At 38.8% G+C, this 24,241-nt stretch overlaps 1 protein-coding gene across 1 annotated transcript in view; it reads right to left on the bottom strand.

Moving 5' to 3' along the window:
- The window catches only part of PAWR (pro-apoptotic WT1 regulator), an 83,563-nt gene that overhangs the window by 5,447 nt on the left and 53,875 nt on the right, over window positions 1–24,241 (bottom strand). The window contains exons 3-5 of the mRNA XM_054182840.1: window positions 12,164–12,198; window positions 3,394–3,541; window positions 2,259–2,363 (exon numbers count right to left, since the gene is read on the bottom strand). Of these exons, the coding sequence (XP_054038815.1) occupies window positions 2,259–2,363; window positions 3,394–3,541; window positions 12,164–12,198 (288 nt within the window). The remainder of the gene's footprint in view (window positions 1–2,258; window positions 2,364–3,393; window positions 3,542–12,163; window positions 12,199–24,241) is intronic.

The raw sequence follows: 24,241 nt of genomic DNA, 5'->3' as shown, positions 1-24,241 counted from the left end.
TAGAGACCCCTATTTGGATTGCCTACCAGCAAAACTTTTTAAAACGATCTCTGCATAAGCTCACTAAGTAAAGTTTAGTCCTCAGGACATCTTTTTATCTGAGCAGAGGCTGAAGATCACAACTGTTCTTCCATGCAAAGCATCCAATCCTGATGCCAATTCTACAGAGTAACGTTCCATGAAGAACAGATGGATGTCCAAGTGCTGGCTCTCATTATCTCAGTTATGACAATACACCTTAGGCAAATATAACTGCCCTATTAACTTCAATAGCCTTCTATCATAGGAATGATGCAGTATATTTGTAGCTTTTCTTAATATTCTAAACTTTTCCTCTTTCTAAATCCACTTGGATAGCCAATGTAGAAGCAATCTCAAATCCAAGAACTATTAAAGAAAGAAAGTACAACTGTATCTGTTTTAATGGAAGCATCACTTGAGACATGGGTTCAAACTTTTGTAAGAAGGCAAACTATTATGCTGGTTATAAAGTCAAAAGACAGCTATTTCATCATTAAGAAAAGCCCAACGGATGCAAACATAAATAACTTGCACTGAAATTAAGCTAACAGACAATGTTATAGCTATGGTAAATGCTGACCTGTTGGAGAAAAAAAGCCATTCTCTTCTGCGTTTAAGAGAAGCTACCTAGGGAGCACCAATGAGATGGCTTTGTAGATCTGATGGAAAAGTACAATTTTAGTCATTGTATAATAAAGAGACTTTTGAAAGGACCGTATTATGTTTTATGTTTTCTTTCCACACAACAGGCAGAAACTGCGGTCATACTTAACAGAGGCAAGGCACAGGCACCTGACTTTACTACAAATGTTCAAAGATGGTTTCTAGTCAGAAACTCGATGGATTTAATTTAGGACATCATATTTCAAATATAGCAGAAAAAATGTCGTTTCTGGAACAGCAAAGCTCACAAACAGACATGGTCCTAAAACACAAGCTTGTAGTGAGTTAGGTTCTTTTGATTTGTTCTTTCTGACCTCTGAGTCAGGAAGCCAGGGGTGATCAGCAGTATTAAGTAGCTTTGCCATCCATTATGTAGAAGGAATGAACACCTGCCTTGACTGTAATAAGGTCATCAGCTTAGATGTGACAGATTCTTTGCAGAATCGAATACTGGCATAAAGATTAATTCCTCAATTAAAACAGAAATCTCTCCAAACCAGACAATATTTCACGTATCCTACAGATTAACTTCCAACTTCCTTTATTAAAAAAAAAATAAATAGACACATGTTTCAGAATAATCTCACGCCCTTTTGTTCTCTAGATTAGGTTGCAAACTTGTGAATGCTGTTCTACTTTGTCATAAATGTATAGCGCAAAATGAAAAGTCTGCCACTATGCGCACAGATTTATTGCCTCCCTTCAAGGCTGGACTGACCAAAGCCAGTTCTGAATTTTTTTTCTGAATTTTTATGGGAACATCTGCACTGGACTAGTAGACATGTATTTCCCTAGTACATCCAGGCTCTGCACCTCAGCCAGGAAGTGCAAGATGAGGTCACTAATCCACTCTGTGAAAGAGTTCCAGTCTGCCCTTAAAACTGGGACTTGTTAACCTGGTATCTTCTATCAACTTTAAAACTTCTCATCCTGTCCCATTCCCAAGCATGTCTCTCTCTTCTACCCTTCTCCTCCTGCCTACACACCTTGCCTGAGTGATCCTAGCCCACGCCTCCTGCCCCCTGTCTTGTTCTGCCTTTACTCGGGAATCAACAACAAAGAGTATGAGAGTGTCTGTCAGAATATAAAGCAGTTACTCCCAAATCATTCTAAGATCATCTAAACTATTATCAGTATTTAAAAGCTGACTAAAATGGAACTAAATTTATAATTACTTTGTCAAACAAAAGTACTGTGTTACAATTTATTGAGAAAACTGTCAAAATCCCAATTAATTACTTCCTGGTATGCTATGTACTGAATTTGGAAAGAAGAGGCAGTAAAAGAACACTTGCTTTTATAACCTTGTTCTGCAAACATTTATAGCAACAAGAAATTCAGGTACTCCAATAACACAGAACTTTCGGAAGTTAGTCATGACAACCAGAAGTCATCTGGAAAAAATATACCTTATTGACATGCCTCTTGAAAAATTACACAAATACAAAAAAAATCCCCACACTTAATTCTCTCCTGACCTTGCCCAGTGGATGCAGGTGCCTGAAGAAAAGCACAGAGAATGCAGAGACTTGTATTCCCTCTATATCGCACCATATAAGAAAGCGTGTGCTTACCCTGTTTAATAAATCAATTTCTTCCTTCAGCTTTCCAATTAGTTCCTCTTTGTCCTGTGTCATCTTCATTAGTCGCGCATTTTCCTGTCTCTCCTTTGCAAGTTCCTAAAACCAGAATATGCACTGAAGTTTGAAATTTAATTTTTGGTTTTGAGAGACAGTTTTAAGTTATTACCACTTAAACAAACAAACAAAGAAGAAAAATTCACACACATATGTGTGAATTTTGACTTTCTACAGGAAGTCAAACCCATGTCTTCAAGCCCTTACATTTCAAGGAGCTAAAGAATCGTGTCTAAGAAAATATTCTACCCACAGCAAACCTGTGTGGTATCTCCCATTCCAGAGATAATGTTTTAATCAATATTTAACTCATGCATGAACCCAAAACTGGATAGGGGCCCAAAACAGAAGTAAGTAGATGTAGAGTATCAGCTTCTAAATTTGTTATATTGGGAGGGTTAGTCCCTTTCTGGGGGGTGGGGGGTGTTGGGGTTTTTTTTTAACACTACCGTTAACAAGGAATGAAGACTCACTGTTAGATCTGTGGGCCTGAATGTGAGTAAAAATGGAAATGTCCACTAGGAATTCAGTAAATCAGGGTTCAGCATACTGAAAGAACGCCCTTAAATCTTCCTCTATTTTCTGTGTTACTGGCAGTTAAATTATTTCAGAAGGAAGCTGATTTGGAAGGGAGGATTATGGTGTAATTCACTCAAAGGCGGCTTCCCCAAGTCTTTAAAAAAATTAATAAAAAAATAGTAATTTCTACGAAATATGCTCTATTTTCATCTTTTCCAAAAAAAGACCTATTCAGATTGTGTTTACTTAGTAACTTTCATCCATACAAATTCAAGAATATTTGGCAAGTTACCCGTAAAAATCCACTTCAGAGGAAAACAGAGAAGCCAGATTACACAGATGACATTATTTAACAAAATACTGGTTTAGGTGGAAAACTCAGCTTTAACATTATTACATTTTCCCAAAATTGTTTGTATGAAGAACGTGTGAAATAATGAAAACTTCAAGCATTTAGCAACATTTCTATACATTTTACTTGCAAATTTCCCCACGGAGTTTCAGAAGTAATTTATTTCAGAGGTATGCCATGCAGATGTTACTTGGTACTTACCCTTTCAAGTTCCTCAATCCTCTTTTCCAAAGCGTTACTTGGTATGGAACTGCCCGAAGAATTTGCATCCCTGCTGTATCTGCTGTAAGTTGTCCTGTCTGTTCGGGAGTATCTATTTTGAGCATCATCTTCCGGTGCATTAGCTGTGCTACAAAGGCAAAGAGCAAATGAAACACTTAACAAAATGGAAACGATGGAAGTAACAAGAAGTGCTTTCCAAAGCACTCAACAGGTCAGTCTAGTAAACTGCAGAGAATTTATTTCACAGCTCTTGTGCTGCTGAGAACTCACTAAATTCACTGCCTCAGGGAGTCAAATATTTGGATAATGTAGATCTCATCACGTAGGTAATCAACTTTGAACACACTTATCCTACCTTATTTTGAAAGATTTGAAAGTTTTATGAACTGTGCATATTAAAAACCTAGCTATAAAACTTCATTTAAAAGAGTAAAGTACCACTACAAAGTTTAAACCAAGCATCTTTTTAATCAGATGAAAACATAAAGGATGAAAAACAAGTACATGTCCAAAATGTAAGAAGCTTACACGTATCAACCGACTTTTCAGGAACTATGGATACGGCCTGGAAGGAACTGGAAAGCAAACCAAAGTGAGAAAGTGATGTGGCCCAACATATTAATTTTACACCATTTCCAAATATTTTACTTCAGAACTTGAATACACAGTGGTTTGTCATAGCTCAGTTGGCAGGCGCTCACTAACTGATGGTATATTTTTTGTTTTAGATCATGTGTCTATTCCTTAAAAATCACTGCCATGGAATGTTAACAGATAAGCACTGCAAATGCACAGAAGCTTGCTTTAAAAAACCTTATGTCTTCTCCATTGTGATTGCTATGTACAAAACCAGTGCTAATTAAAAAAATATGAGAAGGCAAGCATTTTCAAAGCCACAAATTTATGTATTCCTCCCGTGGCTATTTCCTTCCTAGTAGCAATGTTATTTACCTGCAAAGTAGAATCTAATGAATAATTAAGAGCAGCAGAACAGAGTGCCCTGGGACCAGAAATACAGACCTTTCACTCCCCAGTCCACCAAACCCACACTTCTTTGACTTTGAAAATATACAGCTGAACAGCCAAAGACAAAAAAAATCCTGTTCAGTCTTCACCAGGAGAGCATGAACGGAGACACTCAAAAGCCATCTGGACATGGTCCTGGGCAACCAGCTCTAGGTGGCCCTGCCTGAGCAAGGAGGTTGGAAAAGATGCCCTCCAGAGATCCCTTCCAACCTCAACCAGCCTGTGATTCTGTGAAATCACACAGCTGAAATACGTATACAACGGTTTTCTAGAGCACCTCGGAAAAGAATAAAAAGTGCTATGAGTATTCTTACAACATTTCCTTTAAAACATAGAAGAGTACGTGATTAATGTGTTCATTTAACAGTTTTGCATTTCATAACTCCAGAATACCCCTGCTGACAATGTGCAAATCTAGATGGATACAGTGCAAATCAAAAGCAGGAGTATCTGGCAAAAGGATGTCTTTTCATGGATATTAATATTATTTTGCTCCAGTACGTGTGAAGTTTCCAAGGCACATTGACACAATTGTAAGGAATTTTGTAGCTTGATGTTATTACCATATTTAGCACTGTTTATTCTTCATCTAGAAGTTTTTTTAAAAAAACATTTCTAGGACCGGATGCGCATATTGCAACACAACATAAGAGAAATATTTTAGCTTAACTCTATAAATTCTAGATTATTTAGCTTTCTGTAAGCTGTGTTGTTTTGTGCTGTTAGTGCCTCAAGGACAGACCACACAAAAAAGGCTCAATTTTTCCATCGCTCAAAAATGAAACCTTTTGCCAATATACTGGAGTATCTCAGCTTGGCTCCAGTGAGTGATATTGGCAGATGCTCCTACAGGAAAGTTAGAAGAAAGAACACCTAGATAGGAAGGGTTTAATTAATACTGAAAATTAAGACATTTTCTGTATTTTCCCTGAAGCTCACCCTCAAAAATTTCCTCACCTATTCCACTGGGGAGTAGACCCTACTGAACACATTCCCTTTCAGTATCAGCAAGTACAAAGGACATATCAAGAAGACTTCTAGGAAATGGGATTTTAAAAAAAAAAAAAAACATTTAAGGAGGCATTAATATGTAACCTGTCACGAGGAACATGACATTAACAAAGTTCATTATTTTGGCTGTTATAACCTACGTCCATCACACAGCAACAGCGAAAAGGTATCATCTGAGACACAGTAGACATCTTTCACAAAGAACGGAATTTTAGTCTTCAGATACAATGTGACTTTGTGAGCCTTAAACAAGTAAGAAAACTTACCTAGAACAATAATAAGAACTTGGTGACTATGCTTTACTAAGAGAAAATACCTATCAACCACCCCCAACAAAGATATCTCTATGGAAATAAACCTGTACATTTTAATACATATCATATATAGATATAAATCTACTCTATATTTATAAATATATAACAACAATACTACTAATAATAATCATCATCATCTTCATAATCATCATGTCTGAACTGAAGAGCTTTGTATACTACTAAGAAAACAAAATGGGTTTATCCCTTCTTTTGGTACGCACGTGACAGCAGAACCCATTTAGTTTGAGACTGCAACAGAAACCTTGCTTCTTCCACCTCCTCACTGAATAAAGGTTTACGTATACTTGTAACTTGGAAGTTGCTGAAATCTCACCAAAGGTACGAAAGAAAAGAAAGCCTACTGTCAGTAGAGGTACATTGGGTAAAAGCAGTCATTAGCACCAGATGAAAAATGATAGGGGTCTGCAACTGAAAAAAAATTTAGAGTCACTGTTCAAGAATGCAGTTCAAAATGTATTCCACTTTCTAGCATCGAAGTAACTTATGCATATAACTGTTTCAACATTTGCAGTTGAAACATCTAGGCATAGGCTACGGCTGCAGGAAACCGTGTTTTTTAAATTATTTTTCGAGAAGAGTATCTGAGATTGTATTTGTAGCCATACACTGGATTAGAGTGTGCACCCGGAGAATCTATATGGATAGACACATTCCTCACTACTGCTTCAAAAGGGCATGTTCGACATGATGTTTAACAAAATTCAACTTGTTGTTCCATTAGCTTACTTTCAAGTAGCCACTATCAAACCCTCATTTTAAACGTGTATTCCTGTACTAGGATGCTGAAAACAGAAAACACTTTTGCAACTTAAGACAACTTGCTTTCCAAAGTTTTTTTTCTGGCTGTACTTAAATAAAAATCGTATCGCAAAATCAATCAACACTACAGTTTTGACTACTCTTACACAGAAACAAAAATTTTGTTTCGTAATGATGTTCTAGTCATCATTTCCTTTAAAATAAAATCAGTTATTCACACAGGGACGGGTTTAACAGCAATATGACAGAAAGGTGGAATAAATCTTGCTCCTTCCATCACCTCTTTGGTTCTCTCAATGTCTGTCTGAAGCACTGTCCAAATTGCCATTTCATCCAATTTAAATCAGTCAAAACCAGGTTCCATTGATTTCAGCTAGGACACTTTTCTTTTTATTGCCGGAATCTTGTAGCTACACTTGATTTGGAAACTCCTAATTAATTACATCGCTGCAATCCAGTCAGTTGCTCACAGCTGCTTTGGAAGAACGAGCAAAAGACAGTACTTCTAGATAGGACACCTTGGACTTCTGTTACTTCAGACTGCTTAAGCCGAGTCGGTGGCTTTCAGAGCTGAGCTAAGGCAAGGCAGTCTTGTTTTCTCGACAGCTGCACATTCCTAGCTCCCTCCACTTTTCCTGGCTCTGGCCTTCACGTGACCGAGTAGGAAACCATTCAAGGAGACGGTGTGGCAATTCAGCAAAAAGGAAGCCATCAACTTGCTCCCTGAAGCAACATCCTGTCCGCTTGCATGAGCGCTGGCACAAGGGACAGTGAGGAACTGCAGCTGGCTCAACATAGACCATCAAAAACTTCTGCAGAAATAAACCCATAGTGTTTCTGCCTTCTCATAACATCAGCATTGGCTGAAAAGGAGAAGCAAAAGTCAAGAAAAGCACCTTGAGTGACTCCTGTCTATTTTAAGTGTTGATACCTGCCCAGTAGTGGTCCTAATGTAACAAGCTAGATGAGACAGCACTTCAACAGCCAACCCTCACTGCAAAACTCCCAAACACGGGTATGTAGGCAAGTCTGGGCACAGTGTTATGAAACAGTATTTTGCAGCTGTATTTTTTTGAATTAGCGAGACCACGGTTAGTGTGATGGAATGCAAATTGTTATACAGTTTAAGCTTTGCAGTAATCTAAAAACACTGAGCAAGAGAACTTCAGCAGCGCTCTTCAGAGCGCCTCTGAAGCACTCGCTTCTTCTCTTCCTGTGATCTCTTCTTCCTCATTTATTTTTCATCTCTTGCATGAATGTTAAACTTGAGTACAATGTAGTCTTTTAGAATTAGTGGGCAAGGAACTCTACCTGTTGAGTTCCATGTTAGTGTGCCATACTATCCTAAAAGAAGGGGAAAAAACCTCTCTGACATTTTTGTCTGGAAGCCATAAAACCATACCATATTGTATTCATTTCTACTAATAAACGAACTTATAAAGGGAACACACCCCTGAACCACTGAGAGAGATTTTAATCTATCTCTTTCTGTAAACTGATCCAGCCTGATCCGTCTGATCCATGAACCATGCAAAAAATCTTCTGAGTTATTTTAAATCCTGATTTGCAGGGTTTTCTTTTCAATTCAAGACATTTCTAAAAGAGCAGCTAGATTGGTTCAAAAGCTAGTAGACAGTCTTAGAAATAAGCTGCTAAAACAAATTATCTGTGCTTACAAAAATATTACCATGTGCACAAACATATCTTGCTTTACTGGTACATGCAAACAAACAAAATTTTTAGTTCACAGAACACAAGAGAAACATAATTCATGTTTACATGTAGATTACACTCAAATATTTCAATAAACAGAATACTCCTTGTCATTCTCTTGTTCAAGAAATCAGTGAGGACACCAACTATGCTGATAGCATCAGACCTGAATCAAAATCATTCCTACTAATGTCCATGTGCTTGTCGCTTTAAAATAACTGCTCACAAAGCAGTGCAAAAACTGGTAGACCCAGTTGCAGTAATAGTAGTTTGGAATAGACAAGATGAGCCGTATCACATTAAGAAAAGCTTAGAGAAAAATGAAAGATGAGAAAGTTGATATGGGCTATTGCAACTGAAGGACACCCACACCTTTTAATCACATGAAGCTCAGAGGCAGAACAGATGGCTGATCACAGCTCCCAGATACTCTCCTGAACCTGTCCTGCGGCCTTTGTGTCAGCATGACCTTGGAAGATTCTGGTCATGCTTTTAGTAGTTCTTACAGTACCACTCCAGATCACAATAGAAGCATCATTTTCTTTTGAAAATATTTCATGCAGTTAGTCACGCAACTACAAAGGAACCCCTCCACTAACTTTTAGAGTGTTAAGGGTGGAAATATCTGAAGTAATTTCAGAAGACAGACTACAATTATGGACTAAGATCCTCATCCCAGACCTTTATTTACTTTACTGCATAAGGAGACAGGCTCAGTTTGCCGAAGTCAGCCAGAACAGAAGTAGAAAAACACAAGAACAGCCAGCAGAGTTCATTTGTAAACATGTCTTCCACTCAATGGACACTCAGGGAAATGGTTTTCTCAGCAATGTCATATAAATGTATAAAGATATAAATGTTTAATCACGGCTTGCTGCATCCATATAAGGCAAAGCAGCCAGTGTGTTTGATTAAATAGGTAGTAAAATCCGTGCAATTCCTTGAGCTCTGCAACATACTAAGAGAACAGTGATTCCATGAGAACACACAGCACAGATCTTTCTTCTCTGCTCTTAATTCTCTCTTGTCTTGTCAGGTCCAGGAGGCTGGGTCTCTCAATGCAGACATGAAAACAGCTACATGGGAAGGGAAAGAGAAGGTACTGGAAGCCTGGGACGCTATCAGTAAGCCAGGACTAGAAGTCCTGGAAGAGGAGGACAGAGGATGGAGACAAAACAGGAAAAAAACCCCAAGAAATCAGAAAAATAACAAAGAGAAGACTAGGACCTCAGTGGTTAAATATAAGGATGTAAGACAAAGGGGGAGAGAGAAGAAAGGGTGTGTAACTGGGCTAGGAAATGGAAACCAGTGATGTGAAGAAAAATGCTGAGATGAAGAGATGTCACTTCTGATAAGGAACTGGGGAAGAGGGAGAAGGCAGAAGAGAAGAAGCAGGAGGAGTAACCATGGAGGAAAAGGACCTGCATTCTTTCCACGGGGAGGGAGTCTATAACAGAGTCCAAGATTTTAGGACATCTTTTCACTTTTGCAGTCATGTGTCTGTGAAGCCTAGTAACAGTCTCTTCCCCACCCACAAAGTCCTGACCACCTGTTGTCAGAGTGACGTAAGTGACAGTTTCAAATATGATCTCAAAGTGCTTGTCCCTATGTGAAAACATGCTTTGCTCTCAGTTTGCTTTGAAAACCTAAGGCAGCACACCCAAAACTGTTAAAAACACATTAAGTTGAACATATTTGAGCTTTCAAGCAGCTTATGGCCTCAATTCAGCATTCACGTTCCGGTTCTAGGTGCAATCACAGAACGGCATTTTCAGTTTTCCAAAGGACTTCTACTGTATTTGGGACTTAAGTGAGATCTGAGTGATCTGCGTAAGAATTACTGTAGAGGATGTTGTCTTCTGTAAGACCTTACCTTACTGCAGATGTTGGAAGGGGCAAACAAGCCAAACACTGTCAGAACAGAAGAGGACTGTGCTCCTGACTCCTTTAGCGCTCACACCAGAGAGTGAAGCCACTGGGAGACATACCTTTGCTCAAGTACCTGAAAAATTACTTCTGGGGAGGTAGAAATTTTCAAATATAGAGGAAAACCAATAGATACTGTTAACTCTAATCACAGTGGGCACTGTATACCTCATGGAGGTACAGTTAGCATAAAACCCACTTAGTATTTGTGAGCACTGGGCACTGCTCTGACTTCACACGAAAATAATCTCTTGTTTTCAACATGAGGTTTGAAGACTATGCAAGAGTAAGACGGACGGCAACATACATAACAAAATAGTGAAGAGCAGCTCACAACAAGTCAGATTCCTCCTGAATGTGATGCCAGTCCTGAGGGGGAAAGCTGATGAACAAAGAACGTACATCCCACGTATAACTAAAGCCCACTGAACGCAGACTGCACAAACAAGTCTTATTTTAGCATTTTCTAGCTTTGGAGTTTCCTATTTTTGCAATGCTCATCAGAAGAATTAGCTTATTTTCAAATAAGCTATGAATGTGATTGTGCAAGCTTCTATTCTAGAAACACAACCAAGTTTTTGCAAGTGAGTGAGTATATCCAGCATGTGAACAGAGGAAAGATAAGGTTTATGAAAAGCCACAAAACACTATGACACACACCACTAAGTATTCTGTAGATACAAACAGCAATGAAATTCTGCACAAGGACTGAAGAGGGAGTGGAGACTGAACTAAAATATGTTTGATTAATAAGAAAGTAATCATGAAATCATATAGCTATTAAGGTTGTGACAATAAGTCCACCCACTCTGCAATGACAAAGTGATTTTTAAAAAAACCCTACAGCAATAAAAAGCATCATTTAACCAGGTTTATGAGAACCCAGGAATATAAATATAAAAGACAGCACCATACTAAGAAATCTACAGCATAACAGGATAGCTGGTTATTTTTTTACAATGAGGGTGGTGAGACACTGGAACAGGTTGCCCAGAGAAGTTGTGGATGCCCCATCCCTGGAGGTGTTCAAGGCCAGGCTGGATGGGGCTTTGAGCAACCTCATTTACTAAAAGATGCCCCTGCCCATGGCAGAGGGGTTGGATCAGATGATCTTTGAAGGCCCCTTCCAATACAAACCATTCTATGATTCTATAGGTGAACAAGTCTGAGGGATAGAAAATACCAGCCAGTGAAGACTAGATAATTGTAAGTGCTCTTTGCACTTACTTCTACAGACAGGATATATATACACAGATGAATTAACCACCTACACATTTTACCCACATAAAGGATAACTAAAAGACAATACATTCATGTGTCAAATGAAAACACGTACACACAAATGCCTTGCTTCAGTTGATGTATTTTAGACCCCATGTTACCATTATATTTTCCTAATAATTGTGATAATATGTGTGTAAATATTAATTCCATGTGAGCAAAAATTTCACACACTGGTCAGGTGCATCAAGAACTTCTGAAATATTTTACTGATTGAAGAACTTGAGTAATGACCAGGATAACACTTGGCTCAAAGACAACAAACACAACAATGCCTATATGTGGGCAGCATCCCCTACAACTGAGACAGTAGTATGACAAAACCATAGAAATTTCTTTCAATATTACTGTGGAGAGCAAAGTTATCTTCCTGTATTAAACTTCAAAAGACGGCGGTTCACAAATAACTGTGAAACTACTAGCTCCTAGGTAAAGTGTAGTCAGGTTAGACATTTGCTTGGCAAACTGTTCTGCACTAGTAAGACCCAGCAAAATACTAGCTGAATTTGTTTTAAAATAGGAACATAATAGAGGGGTTTGGATAAGTTTGCTGCACTTCTCAGGTCCTTACCCCAAAATCAGGCTATATACCTACAGTAGCAGTATGATGGCCTCTACCATAAACACCCATTTAATCAACTTCATTTCTGGCAGAACTGTGTATGTAAAGAAATGTGTTGTGTGCAAAGATCTCATACCTTTTATACCTGCTTGAAACCATCCTGGAGGTGTCCTAAAAGAAACAAAAAGAAAAAAACTAATTAACATTTTTCTTGTATTTGTATTTCCAAAATACTTTATCACTCCAGAGAAAACAACACCTGCAGTTAAGAATAGGAGGCCCGTGCCTCAAACAGCTGCTGTACAACTCAGTTTTGCACTATTTTTCTGTCAGGAATAGACAGAATACCAGTATTATTGTCACCGTGTTACTGGTTCTGAACACCAACTCGGAACCCTTAAAGGACAGCTTCTGGTTACATCTTAAAACTGGATGCACCCACTCGGTCCCCCAGCATCCAGAAAACACAGCTTAACAAACCACTATACACCTTGCAACCAATACACCTTCGCCACCACTACTAAAACAGAAACGCTTGTGCACATTGATATCTGCTCATCTACTTGTCCAAGAGCAGCAGAGCAAGAACTGTTCTTTTTCTTTGGCACCACTGCCGTCCTTCTGGGTGGAACAAAAACTGATGCCAGCAAGTAATCAGGGTTGAGACCCAAATCAATTTATTACGTATCAGCTGGGTCATGGTAACTACAGGTGTGCTCTTTGCCATGCTTACCCAGGTGTTGTGACCTGGCTCACCTCAGTTTCTCTCAGGTTACCCAAAGCAGTCTCCCCTGGCATTTGCTGTTAAGGAGGTAGGCTGGAAGTCTGCAGGTGGATGTTGTGTGCACTCAAATGTCAGACAAGGACACGTCAAGCTATGGTAAGTCATTTAGATCACTGCTTTCTAAGCACCTGCAGAGGCTTCAAGCATTCTGACCACAAACTTAAATACTCTGTGTCTCCTTTTATTGCTTTTTGGAAATGATCTTAACTGAAACAGCGAGAAACAGAATACATTTTAAATAGGAGTACAGATTTTAAATATGAGTTCAGTGGCGAAAGAGCTCTGCATCTGGCCCTTCAAAAGATGCCCTTCAAAAGATTCAAAACCTGGATTACATGCAGATTACAAGTCTTACTTTTTTCTAGTTTAAAGTAAAGAATTTCATTATTTTTCAGAGTCCCACAATGCAGTAAGATGTTTTCACTAAGATTACATTTTGTTTCGGTGGTTTTTGGTTGGGGTTTTTGTTTGTCTGTTTGTTTTTTTAATTTGAAAAAAAATCTATTACACTTTTATTCTGGTTCTGTAAAGACAGGAATGGAAACAAAAAGAACAGTGGGGAAAAGGGCTCATTTATTGTTACACAATCCCTGAAAAAACATCAATGCATTATATACCACTGAGAAAACCAGAAAGAATATATTTCCATCAACAATGCTATGCTTGTAGATTCCCAATACCAGTCTGATCACATGGAAAAATTAAGACATGTTTCAGCTGGTAAATGGTGTCTCAGATTAGACAGAGTAAGTCCACAAATATTTTTTAGGATGTTGTAAGAAGAACATGAACCAATTACATTATTAGTCATAGACAAAACTCCCCCCCAGCATCAGCAAACATTCCGTAAAAAGTCAGGAAAGAATATTTAAGGAGTTAATGAACTGAACAATTGCCTTTACTGGAAAAAATAATAGCAAAGAATGAAATTCTGTCTATTTATGACACTAACTGCAGACAAAGGAATAAATGAGTTCTCAAAACGAGATGCAAAAGAAATTCCATCCACTCTGAAAATCCTACAAAACATTATATTACCTTCACTGATCAGTGCATTAATGTCTTTGTAAGTAAACAGACTAAAAATAATAGGATAAAAATAATATTCTCTTATAGAAAATAAAGTTGGCAAAAAATATTTATATTACAGAAACAAAACCTGATCTTAAAGTGCATTTTATTTTATGAAGCATTTTCAGCTTCTGCAATATGTGCTACACTTTCCCTACTATAAGCATATGAACAACATTCAACAAAGTTAAGTTATGGGAATTATTTAAAGAAACCCACAAAGTGGTGTAAAATTGCTGTTTTAACACTGATAACTGTTTTTTCATTGATGACAGCATCTGAAAAATAGCAATTCACAGCTACGAAGCAGCAACGTAATTCGCCTCTAAAAGGGCAAGGAAACACTTTTAAATGGTACCAATGCTATTTTTAAAGGTTACTAAGGGTACTTTATCTTTGAAAGGTCATGGCAGTAGGGGGAAGTTTCTGAGGACTGGAAGGAAGTAAATGTCACTCCTGCCTCCAAAAGGAGGACGATCCAGGGGACTACAGGCCAGTCCTTACTGCAGTCCCCGAGAAGGTGATGGAACCAACCCTGCAGGACAATAAGGTGAAATCAGAACAGATATATGAAGGGGAAATATGCCCAATTGACCTAACAGCCTTCTATAACAAGACAACTGGCTCAGTGGATGAAGGGAGAGCAGATGATGTTTATCTCGATTTTAGCAAGGCTTAACACCTTCCCACATAACATACATACAGGCAAACTGCTGAAATATGGACCAGATAAGTAGACTGTGACGTGCAACGAAAAGTGACTGGACTACCAGGCCCAAAGGGTTATGAACAGCAGCATGAAGTCCAGCTGGACGCCAGTCACTTAGCAGGGGTTGATACAGGGGCCAGTACTGTTTAATGTCTTCATTAATGACCTAAATGATGGGAGAAAGTGCACTCTCGGCAAGTTCACTGCAAGACTACACAAAACTTGGATGAGTGGTTAATAATACATCAGATGGCTGTGCTGCCACGCAGAAGGACACTGACAAGCTGGAAAATGGGTAACAGAGACCTCATTAGGTTCAAAAAAAGAGAAATGTAAAGTCTTGCACCTGCAGAGGAATAATCGCAAGCACCAGTACATGCTGTGGACCAGCTGGAAAGCTCCCATGCAGAAAAGGACCTGGGGGTCCTGGCAGACACCAAGTTCAACACGAGCCATCAATGTGCCCTTGCAGCAAAGAAGGCCAATGGCATCCTCAGGATGGGTTGCCAGCAGGTCAAGGGAGGTGATTGTTCCCCTCTGCTCAGCCCTGGTTAGACCACAGCTGGAGTGCTGGGTCCAGTTCTGGGCTTCTTGGTATGAGAAAGACATAACAGAGAGACTCCAGCAAATGGCCAAACAGATGATTAAAGGTTTGGAGCATCTGACGTAAGAGGAGAAGCTGAGCGTGCTGGGAATGTTCAGCCTGGAGAAGAGAATGCTCAAGAGGTATCTTGCCAATGCGTATATTATTATACACCACCAGGTGTATAAACACCTGATGGGGTAAAAGAAGACAGAGTTATACTGCACTGTGCCCAGAGAAAGGACACAAACTGAAATACAGGAAATTCAACTTAAGCGTAAAAAAATACTTTCTTATCTTATGTTTAATTTGTGAGATTAAACACTGGAGCAGACTGCCTAGAGAGGTCATGGAGTTTCTATCCATGGAAATAATAAAAACCCAACTGTCCACAGTCCTAAGCAATTTCCTATAGCTGACTTGCTTTGTCCACAAGGGTTGGACTAGAGACTTCCTGAGATCCCTTCCAGCCTTAATGATTTTGTGCTTCTGCTCTGCTTGTCTCATTTTTCCATCTGCATTCTCTCAGCTTAGTGAGTTTAAGTCTCACTAACTTTTAAGACTCACTAATATCTGGCAGCTTCAGAGGACTTCATTCTGCCCTCTAACATTGTTATTTAGAGACTTGCCTGTCTGAACTTTTACATACAGAGGACTGTAACGGCCTGATTTTTAGCTTTAAGACAGTCAGCAATGACTGACAAGGTGATTTGACTGATGTATGTGAACAGACTCAAGCAGTTTCATCTGATACGTTAAGACACACGTTCACTGTATATGAAAACTGAAACGCTGTATCAGTAATATCAGTCACAGCTCTTGGTGGTGACGGTCTCAGAAACATCCTGGTTGTCCCATTAACCATAGACAAGTGGTTCAATTCTCTTTTTAAGCTTAGATGGAGAGAGACACGTAGGTGACTAGGTCAAAATTTTGCCTAACTGGCTGTGGATACAACTCTTGCCAATAAATTAGGAACTCTGGGCTCTAAGCTTCCTCAGTTATTTTTAAAACAGCTTGTTTTTCAGGAAAATGCTGAAGCCTTGAGGCTACGGCCATGCTTCCTGGTGAACGTAAGCCTGCTTATGGTGAAAGGCAGAATCCACAAGAAAGGGAAAATTTGCACATGACATTGCAGTCTAGTGAAGCACACGTACCCCTGTACAAAGAAAACTCTGGATCTTGGATGCTTGTTTTCTACTCTAGACACCAAAAGGGTGCAAATGTATGCGTTGTATATCCTCAAATTTGCTAAGCCCTTTTCATATAGTAAATGCAAATATAAGCTGTAAAGCAGTTCATATACATAGACTTGTACGTTTACCTCAACAGGAGACTTCTAAAAGTTTGGCAGTACTATTCAGAAAAGCCAGTTTTTCAGAAAAAGAAAGCTGGGAAAGCAAACAAATGCTCAGGGACAAAGTACATGGCAAATACTCTCATTTGCTACAAATGACAGCTGCTAAAACAAAAAAAAAATAATATTAACTATCCCTTTGTAACAGATGTTTCTACAGCAAGTATTAGTGGTTTTTATTTTTGTAGTTAAAACTAACTATTAACAGAAAATTAAAAATACACATCTCATGCATAAAAACAGTTTCCTCTGATAACCAAATAAATACTGCAGATTTGGTAAATTGTGACTTTTATTATTTTGGAATCTCTAATGTAAATGCAAACCAATCATTCTTTAAGGTGATGATGCAAGCACTGGGGAAATATATTATTTCTCTCTGTACTCATGTTATGAAATTTATTTTGTGTGTGTTATTTATCCAAAAGTTGCTGGTAACAGGAATACACATAGTTATACTATAAACAGCAACCTATCAATCAAAAATGAATCTAAGCTTTCAAACTATTCAAGAGCTCTTAAAATGAGGCAAATATCTCTTAATTAAGAGATCTCCTAATTTAAGATCTTGTCTGCTCCACCACTTTTGGAGATGAGAAGGTTCGCAGAAAATGAAAAAGTGGAAGGAGAAAGGAGGGAGATCCCTGTTCTGCAAAGAATTCATCTAAAAGCAGATGATTAGGCAGGTATATAAATACTAATTTACAAATCTTGCTTATATTCTTTAATATTTTTAAACTTCTGAGTTTTAATCCATGTTTAAAATACCTAGTCATTACTATAAAAATGAAAGATTGGCCAAAAAAATTCTTTATGAGCAATGAAGAGATCAGTTTATTTGTATGTATCCCTTTACTGTCTGTAGAAATCCTGAATGGAAAAGCAATCAGTAAAGAAGTAACCCATAACAATTATGCTAATGGTTTCCTTCATACTGATGAAAAAATATTGCTGCCAAAGACATCTAACAACATCAGTTCTTCATCCAGGGCTGAAATCAAACACTTGTTTCAATGCAGTATTCAAAACACAGCTTTAAAATGGCTTTTACTTCTTGCACATATCTCTGGCAGCTTGCATTACCTTTTAACAGTATATGCTACCGCTAATAAATTAAATAAGCAAGTAGTCTTGCTCTTGCTGCATCCCAAGTGGGAGTTCTAAAACACTGCAGGCTGACATACATCAGCATTGCTCCAAAAAACTGGTCATGCTCCCTTTTCATCATGTCTGCAGAAGTGTTTGTGCAGCCATGTATCAATGCATGACAGGGCGTGATCTAAGTGATAATAACCAAGGAAAAACCAAGGATTTGTCTCATTCCACATGAGCTCCTTCATCTGATTCACCACATAGCCTAACACACACACACACCTGCTCTACAAGAGAAAGAGAACGCATAAGGGAGAAAAGGCAGCTGAGACCGTTTCCATTAATGAAACCATTTACTGCCAATTAAATTCCTGTCAAACTAGGATGTAAGCAACTTTGCTAACTCCCCTCTCTACTCCTGGCTCATCTTGGTATTTCATCTGGCCAATGTAGAGATTACATACATAAACAAGCTGGTCATCGGGGCTTTAAATAAATAAAGTTGTCTGTGTTTACAAGTGTCTGACAAAGATTTCCAGATGTTAAACCAACCCTACCATTACAAATCAGCTAGTTAAAACGCACTAACAAACATTGTTTTTAAACACGTACAAACTCTGGGCTCAGCTGGACTATGAAAACGGTTCACTGGAATCCCTTAAAAGACTATTTAAAAGTTTCGCAAACAATTAAAGCAAATTACCTGGATCAAATTAGCCTGGTAGGGTAGGCTGGTATATATACTGACATGTAGGATACGTGCAGTGTTTTAGAATCTGACTATACACTAGTGTGAATTATGACTACATAATTACATTCCTGCAGCATGCAAGGTTAATTTTTTTCATATGCAATCCAACTATGGGTTTCCTACAATTTCCTACACTTAGTTAAGATGTGAGTAGAACTTCACTGCATGGAGGAAGGAGGTCTATTGCTGGGGTTTCTTGCCTTTTTACATGTCAAGGAACAGGAAGATTCTATCTCCACCCAGCCAATCAAGTTTTCATGAGTCACATCTTGATTAACCACATCTACCTTCTTTTTACATTCAGTACAACCTTACATTGCAATTTCCTGGGAAATGGCAGTCACAGATCTTCTGCAATGCAGACAAAGTTTCATTCAGATATTAAAGTGAGGTAACAACCAAATACTTGACAGCTGAAAGGCAATTTTGATCCTACTAAAAACCAGGAATAACCGCAGGTGTGAAAAGTAGGAGAAAGAAAGATGAAATACACTTCTTCCCCACCCCCCCATCAAAAATCCCCAAAAGCCAGCATCTCTCAGGAGCAATAAAGTCATGGAGATACCAGTTACCTTCTAAACCACTCGGAAATTTCTAGAGATGTTTTTCATGGAATGCAACACAAATTCCAATTTCGAATGGAAATGCTTTCACCACTCGGGTTGGGGGGAATCTCCACTCATTTACACAGAAACCTTCTTTCCAGAAGCACTATAAGGTGCTTTCAAGAAGCTTAAAGCAGCAATTCTATCACTCAACTACTTGCACCCTTTGTAGCCGTGCACTTTCTAGACCTCTACTTGGACAGAATACTTTTATGTACAAAACCATCCCGGGCTGCCTCCCCTTATTCTCCTAGCTGCCAAGATTTTACGTCTGTTTCCCAGATTCATTACATTTTATTTTTTCCTGGTGTGGATTTCCTAGTGATGACCTTAAACACTCTTTACTCACCCAATAAATCTCTTTTATAAGCAGTCATTTTAAAAATGAACTTTTATATCTAAAACCGTTAAGAAAGCATGAAGTTATCACCTCCTATTAATCAGTTACAAAATAAACTGAAAAAGGAACCTGGTAAGATGAAACAAAACCAAAAGCTGACCTGCTGTTCTTCAATGACCTGACAAAGTTTTTCGTATTTTGATCTTCCTTTGATTTCTACTCTGTCAAGTTGGAACCAACACATTTTAAGAGAGCCTTGTTTAATTTACATCCAACTGATCTTTTTAAAACATGCCATAATGAATAACACATAACAGAATAAACCTTTGAGCAGGAAAAAGACATTCCTATATTCTGGAGATTAAAACTGAATTGCCAGAATTATTTTGATATTTTAGCACCCAGACACTTAATTCCAGATCAGCAATCCAGCACAACCTCTTCTGTGTGAAGCAGATGATAAAGACAAGCAAGACCTACAAAAAAAATGTCATAGGAGGAAAGGAAGATAAGATTTCTTTACTTGTCCTGAAGAGAGGAAATTTAAGGTTATTATACCCTCTGGTCACATATCTGAAATACTGGGTGATTGATTCAGATAAGCATTTATAAAAATGGAAAGGCAATAGCATTACAGCCTATACAAGGATGATGCTTTCTTTAGGAAGGAAGCAGTAGACAAAATAAAAAGGTAAGTTCGATAAGTACATTAATCTGATGGAGCATTTGGCTGATGGGGGGGAAGAGGGCAAGAGAGCATGAGAGCGCACGTGAGTGTGCAAACAGCAGATCCAAAGGGAAGACACCTCTCTAGACAGAATAACCTAAAAACAAATCAGGACAGCACCAGAAGTTACCAGTTCCCTAGACTGACTTTGAATTTCCCAGGCCCTTTCACTGCAGCCCATGTGAAATCCATGCATCTTAAACAGGTTCCAGGCAGTCTCTTCCAGCTCTTGACTATACAACCCTTTGGGGAGAAAAGCTATTCAATTTATTTTTTCAAAGGGGAAATCTGTGATGTGTGCACATTTCTGGACTGTGGATGAACGATGTCCTAGGTGAGAACACTGCACTTCTCTTTACCTGACAGAGCAGAGCCTCAGTGAAGTACTGCACATTCGATATGCACATGCACAGAGCCTGTTCATGTGCTGGTTTTGCTTTTCTGGAAATCAGGAGCAATGAAGACAACCATGCAAAGAATGCGTCTTCCAAAGATCTGCCGGGTATCTATGAGCTCTGGTTCAGCATTGGCCTTGTCTGGCTCCTGCAGAGTGACTCAAACATTCTCAGACACAGCCTGCCTGGGCAGCGCACCCTGCAGACATGGGGCATGTCCCTTTCTGAATCCCGCCGAGGGGAAAGAGTGGTTCAAAGGCACTGCAGTGCCTCAAAGAAGAGACAGCCAGGCTGCAGCACAGGCAGCAACATCGAACTCTACCACAAAGACGTTCATTCTATCCTGACCTACTGGAATATATTTGCACCATGTTCCCAAAAGTATTCTGTAGTACACACATTATCTGTCTCCAATTACTTCACGGGATAAAATCCAGCTATTCCAACTATTAATTACCTGTCCAACTGTGAAGGAAAAAACCCAAGTATATCAGTACACCAATTATTCAACTGTGGCCCACTTAGGTCAGACTTATTTCATGTCATGTCAATATAATCTAAAAGTCTGTTCTTACATAATTCCATAATTGCAAAGTATGAATGCTTTGTACGAAGAAAAACTCATTAGAATATGTAAGTTCATGGTGGTTCTTTGCCTAAAAACCGGTATGAACTAAATCTAATGCCTAACATTTTGGGCTACTCCTTGGACAATATGATTTACAAACCTATTTGTATTTTTATACAAACAAATGCAGGATTTTAAAGTTTATTAGTTCTTATAGTTCACAAGGATCTCTTACTCAGTTTTAAAATAGATGTTAATAACACAGAATCACAGAATGGCTAAGTTTGGAAGGGATGTTACATTTACACTACATATATTACATACTTACATAGAAGTATTTTTACATGGTATCTTCTGTTAGATTGTAGCATACTGTTCCATGCTGATTGATACACATAGTCGTGTGATTTAAGTAAGACTATAGTATGTTTACAATGACCTAGAGGTTTCAAAATTCTTACCTATAACTTGTAAAGCAAAAGAAGCCAAATTAATAATTACAGATGAAAATTTGCTCAGAAGGAGACACCGACATGAGAGAAAATGAAAGAAATACAGTGAAAATATTATTTCCACCTAGTGATCAGCCTACACTACATTACACTCAGTGTAGTGAGATAAATCCAAGGGAGTGGCAAAAAAAGAAGGGCAAAAAAAGAAGGGCAAAAAAAGAAGGGCAAAAAAAGAAGGGCAAAAAGAAAAAACCACAAACCAACTGAAACAGATTGGAAAAACAAATTTCAGACAGGGAAAAGTTAAGTGTCTTTAATTCTGTTCACTTACTTAAGTGAACCTTAACATTATTTTTCTACAGCCTCATCTACTATCTTTAATTAATACGTAATTAATAAGGACTTCAAACAAGAACTAACATAGACATGCTAAAACGCCTGGGTGGAAGCGATATGTATTATTCCTGTGAAGCCAAAGGAGTTATGACTCATCTCTCTGTTTACATAGAGCCAGGAGGCCATGGAGAAACACTGCAAGAATGTCTAGGGAATCAAATCAGACATCTTACAGGAAGGTTAAGTATCCTCAATTCCCACCTATGAAGAAATCTATTAGGTGGGAGGAAAAAATTAAAGAAATGCCTGCAGGTAAAACAAGTAACTCCCGGGGAAGTCAAGTGTCATCAAGAAGAAAACAGCTCCCAAAAATAAGGAACCCAGAAATATTCACTAAAATATATGAATGGAGTTTTTTCTTTATTCCTTATTCTCCATTTCTATACCCAAACAATATTCGACACTGAAGAGCCAGAACAAGAGTTCAGGACAAGTAGGAAGGCCCTCAGAACAAAAGCTATGGAGCTGATTAGATGAGGCTGATAAAGCCTCACTAGATCTCAGGTGACTCACTGACAAAGCAGAGCTGGATAAATGATCAGAAAGACACTGATTATATCCAACATATGACCTTCACGGATCAATGTTGAATAGTCATAAACTGAAAATATAGCCTTCCTCAAATCCCCTGAAAAGAAAGGGAACTTGGAAATACTTCCACAAAGCTCGCAAATTGAATGTGTTGGTCAGTCATAAAAAAAAAAAAAATAGAAAAATCAATACATTGCCAGAAACCTAAGGAACACCTCCAACACATGAGCAAAAAGCACAGGATCTAAAATACACACCTTGATGCTGAAACAGGAAAGCGGTTTTTAAAAAAGATGGAATTCAGATGGACATAAACCTTTACGGCTCAGAGAAATTAAGAGAGCAGTGTCAGTTCTTAAGGGTCTTTTACAACCTAAATGATTCTATGATTGCAGGATCTCGAGTCATGGAAGAGATAAGTCATGATATGAAACCCACAGCAGAGATGACGACAGTGAAAACACAAACAGTATTTGCTGAAGTACATTATAGCAAGTGTAAATATAAACACCGAGCTATGTGCATAGCCCCTTCACAGCACACTACCCTGTGTCCAGACATACAGACAAAATACAATTTCTCAAAATTATTTTCAATGGAATTTGTCTCAAGATTTTACCGAGCATTATAACTTTTTCAGCCTCACCTTCGAGTGCTGACCTGCTTCTTGACTTGTCCACACAGTGGTTTGCACACTATGTAGTAGAAACACAACTGGTGATAAAACCAGCTTCTTCAGTGGAACCAGTCTAAAACAACGAACCATCCTGCCCACCTCTACCAGGAGCTGGTTCAAAGAAAAGAAAAGAGAGACCCTTGTTGGCGAGTCTACCAGCAGAATGGGCCTGACAGTTTCTACTAACAAGAGAATAAATGGAGGCTGACAAGCCAGAGACTACTCTATGGTTCCAAGGCCAAGTGACAGAGTCACCACATCCGTACCCCAAAGGAGACAGTGAGTCTCCTCCATGCCCCATGTGGTATCCCTGAGAAATAATAATCTGTAGGTTCCCTCCCGCCCACCCTCGTCAAAAGCATGTGAAATAATGCAAGGGCTGAACTACAGCCCAAAGTGGTATTTTCACAGCATGAAACCTAGGTCTGTGTTGCGCACCCCAGAAAGGGCATGCAGGGATTAAGGGCATGCAGCTGTTTCTGAGCTAGCAAAGGCTAGGAATGTCCTCATAGCACTACACAGGCAGTCAAACCTGGTGCTGTGATGTTCATACTACATGTGAGTACTGGTTCCTGGCACAGTATCCCTCAAACAGTCCCCAGGTATGATACAGGAGAGCACTAGGGAGCATGAACCAAAACCATGCCAGAAAACCTTGCTAATAATTAAGCCATAGGCTCTATCAGCAGGGCAGTGGTTGAGCTCACACCCAGATCTTGCTCTTTTTAGCAGTATGAACTTAGTCAGACTGTCTCCACCAAACAACTCTGGATTCCGGACTCCTCCTTCCCCCTGAGACATCACATTACACCAGACTACAAGGATTTGGAGAAGCAGGCTCCCCCCACATGGGGGAATATGCAGCTCCTAAATGCACAAGCACATCTGAGCAACTACCACTATGATACTCTCTAACTTATATGAATAACATGAATGTATGATCCACCTTATAAAAATGTTCGACAACTATTGCTATGTCTATTTCCGTGGAGCTGTATACATTTTTGCTCATCTTTCTGCAACAGAGAATAAGTTGTCTCCCCTCTCCACCTGGCACAAAGACATTCATCAGGGATCCCCTCGGTCCATATAGGTTCTTGCAGAAGAGCATCTTCCCCCTCTGTACACACCCCACAAGTACTTAAAACGTCATTATCTAGGCTTCAGACTTGTTCCT

The sequence above is a fragment of the Rissa tridactyla genome, chromosome 1, assembly GCF_028500815.1.
Source record: "Rissa tridactyla isolate bRisTri1 chromosome 1, bRisTri1.patW.cur.20221130, whole genome shotgun sequence".
NCBI classification, from domain to species: domain Eukaryota; kingdom Metazoa; phylum Chordata; class Aves; order Charadriiformes; family Laridae; genus Rissa; species Rissa tridactyla.
Note: the sequence above shows the minus strand (reverse complement) of the source record. Positions and strands in the feature narration are given on the sequence as shown.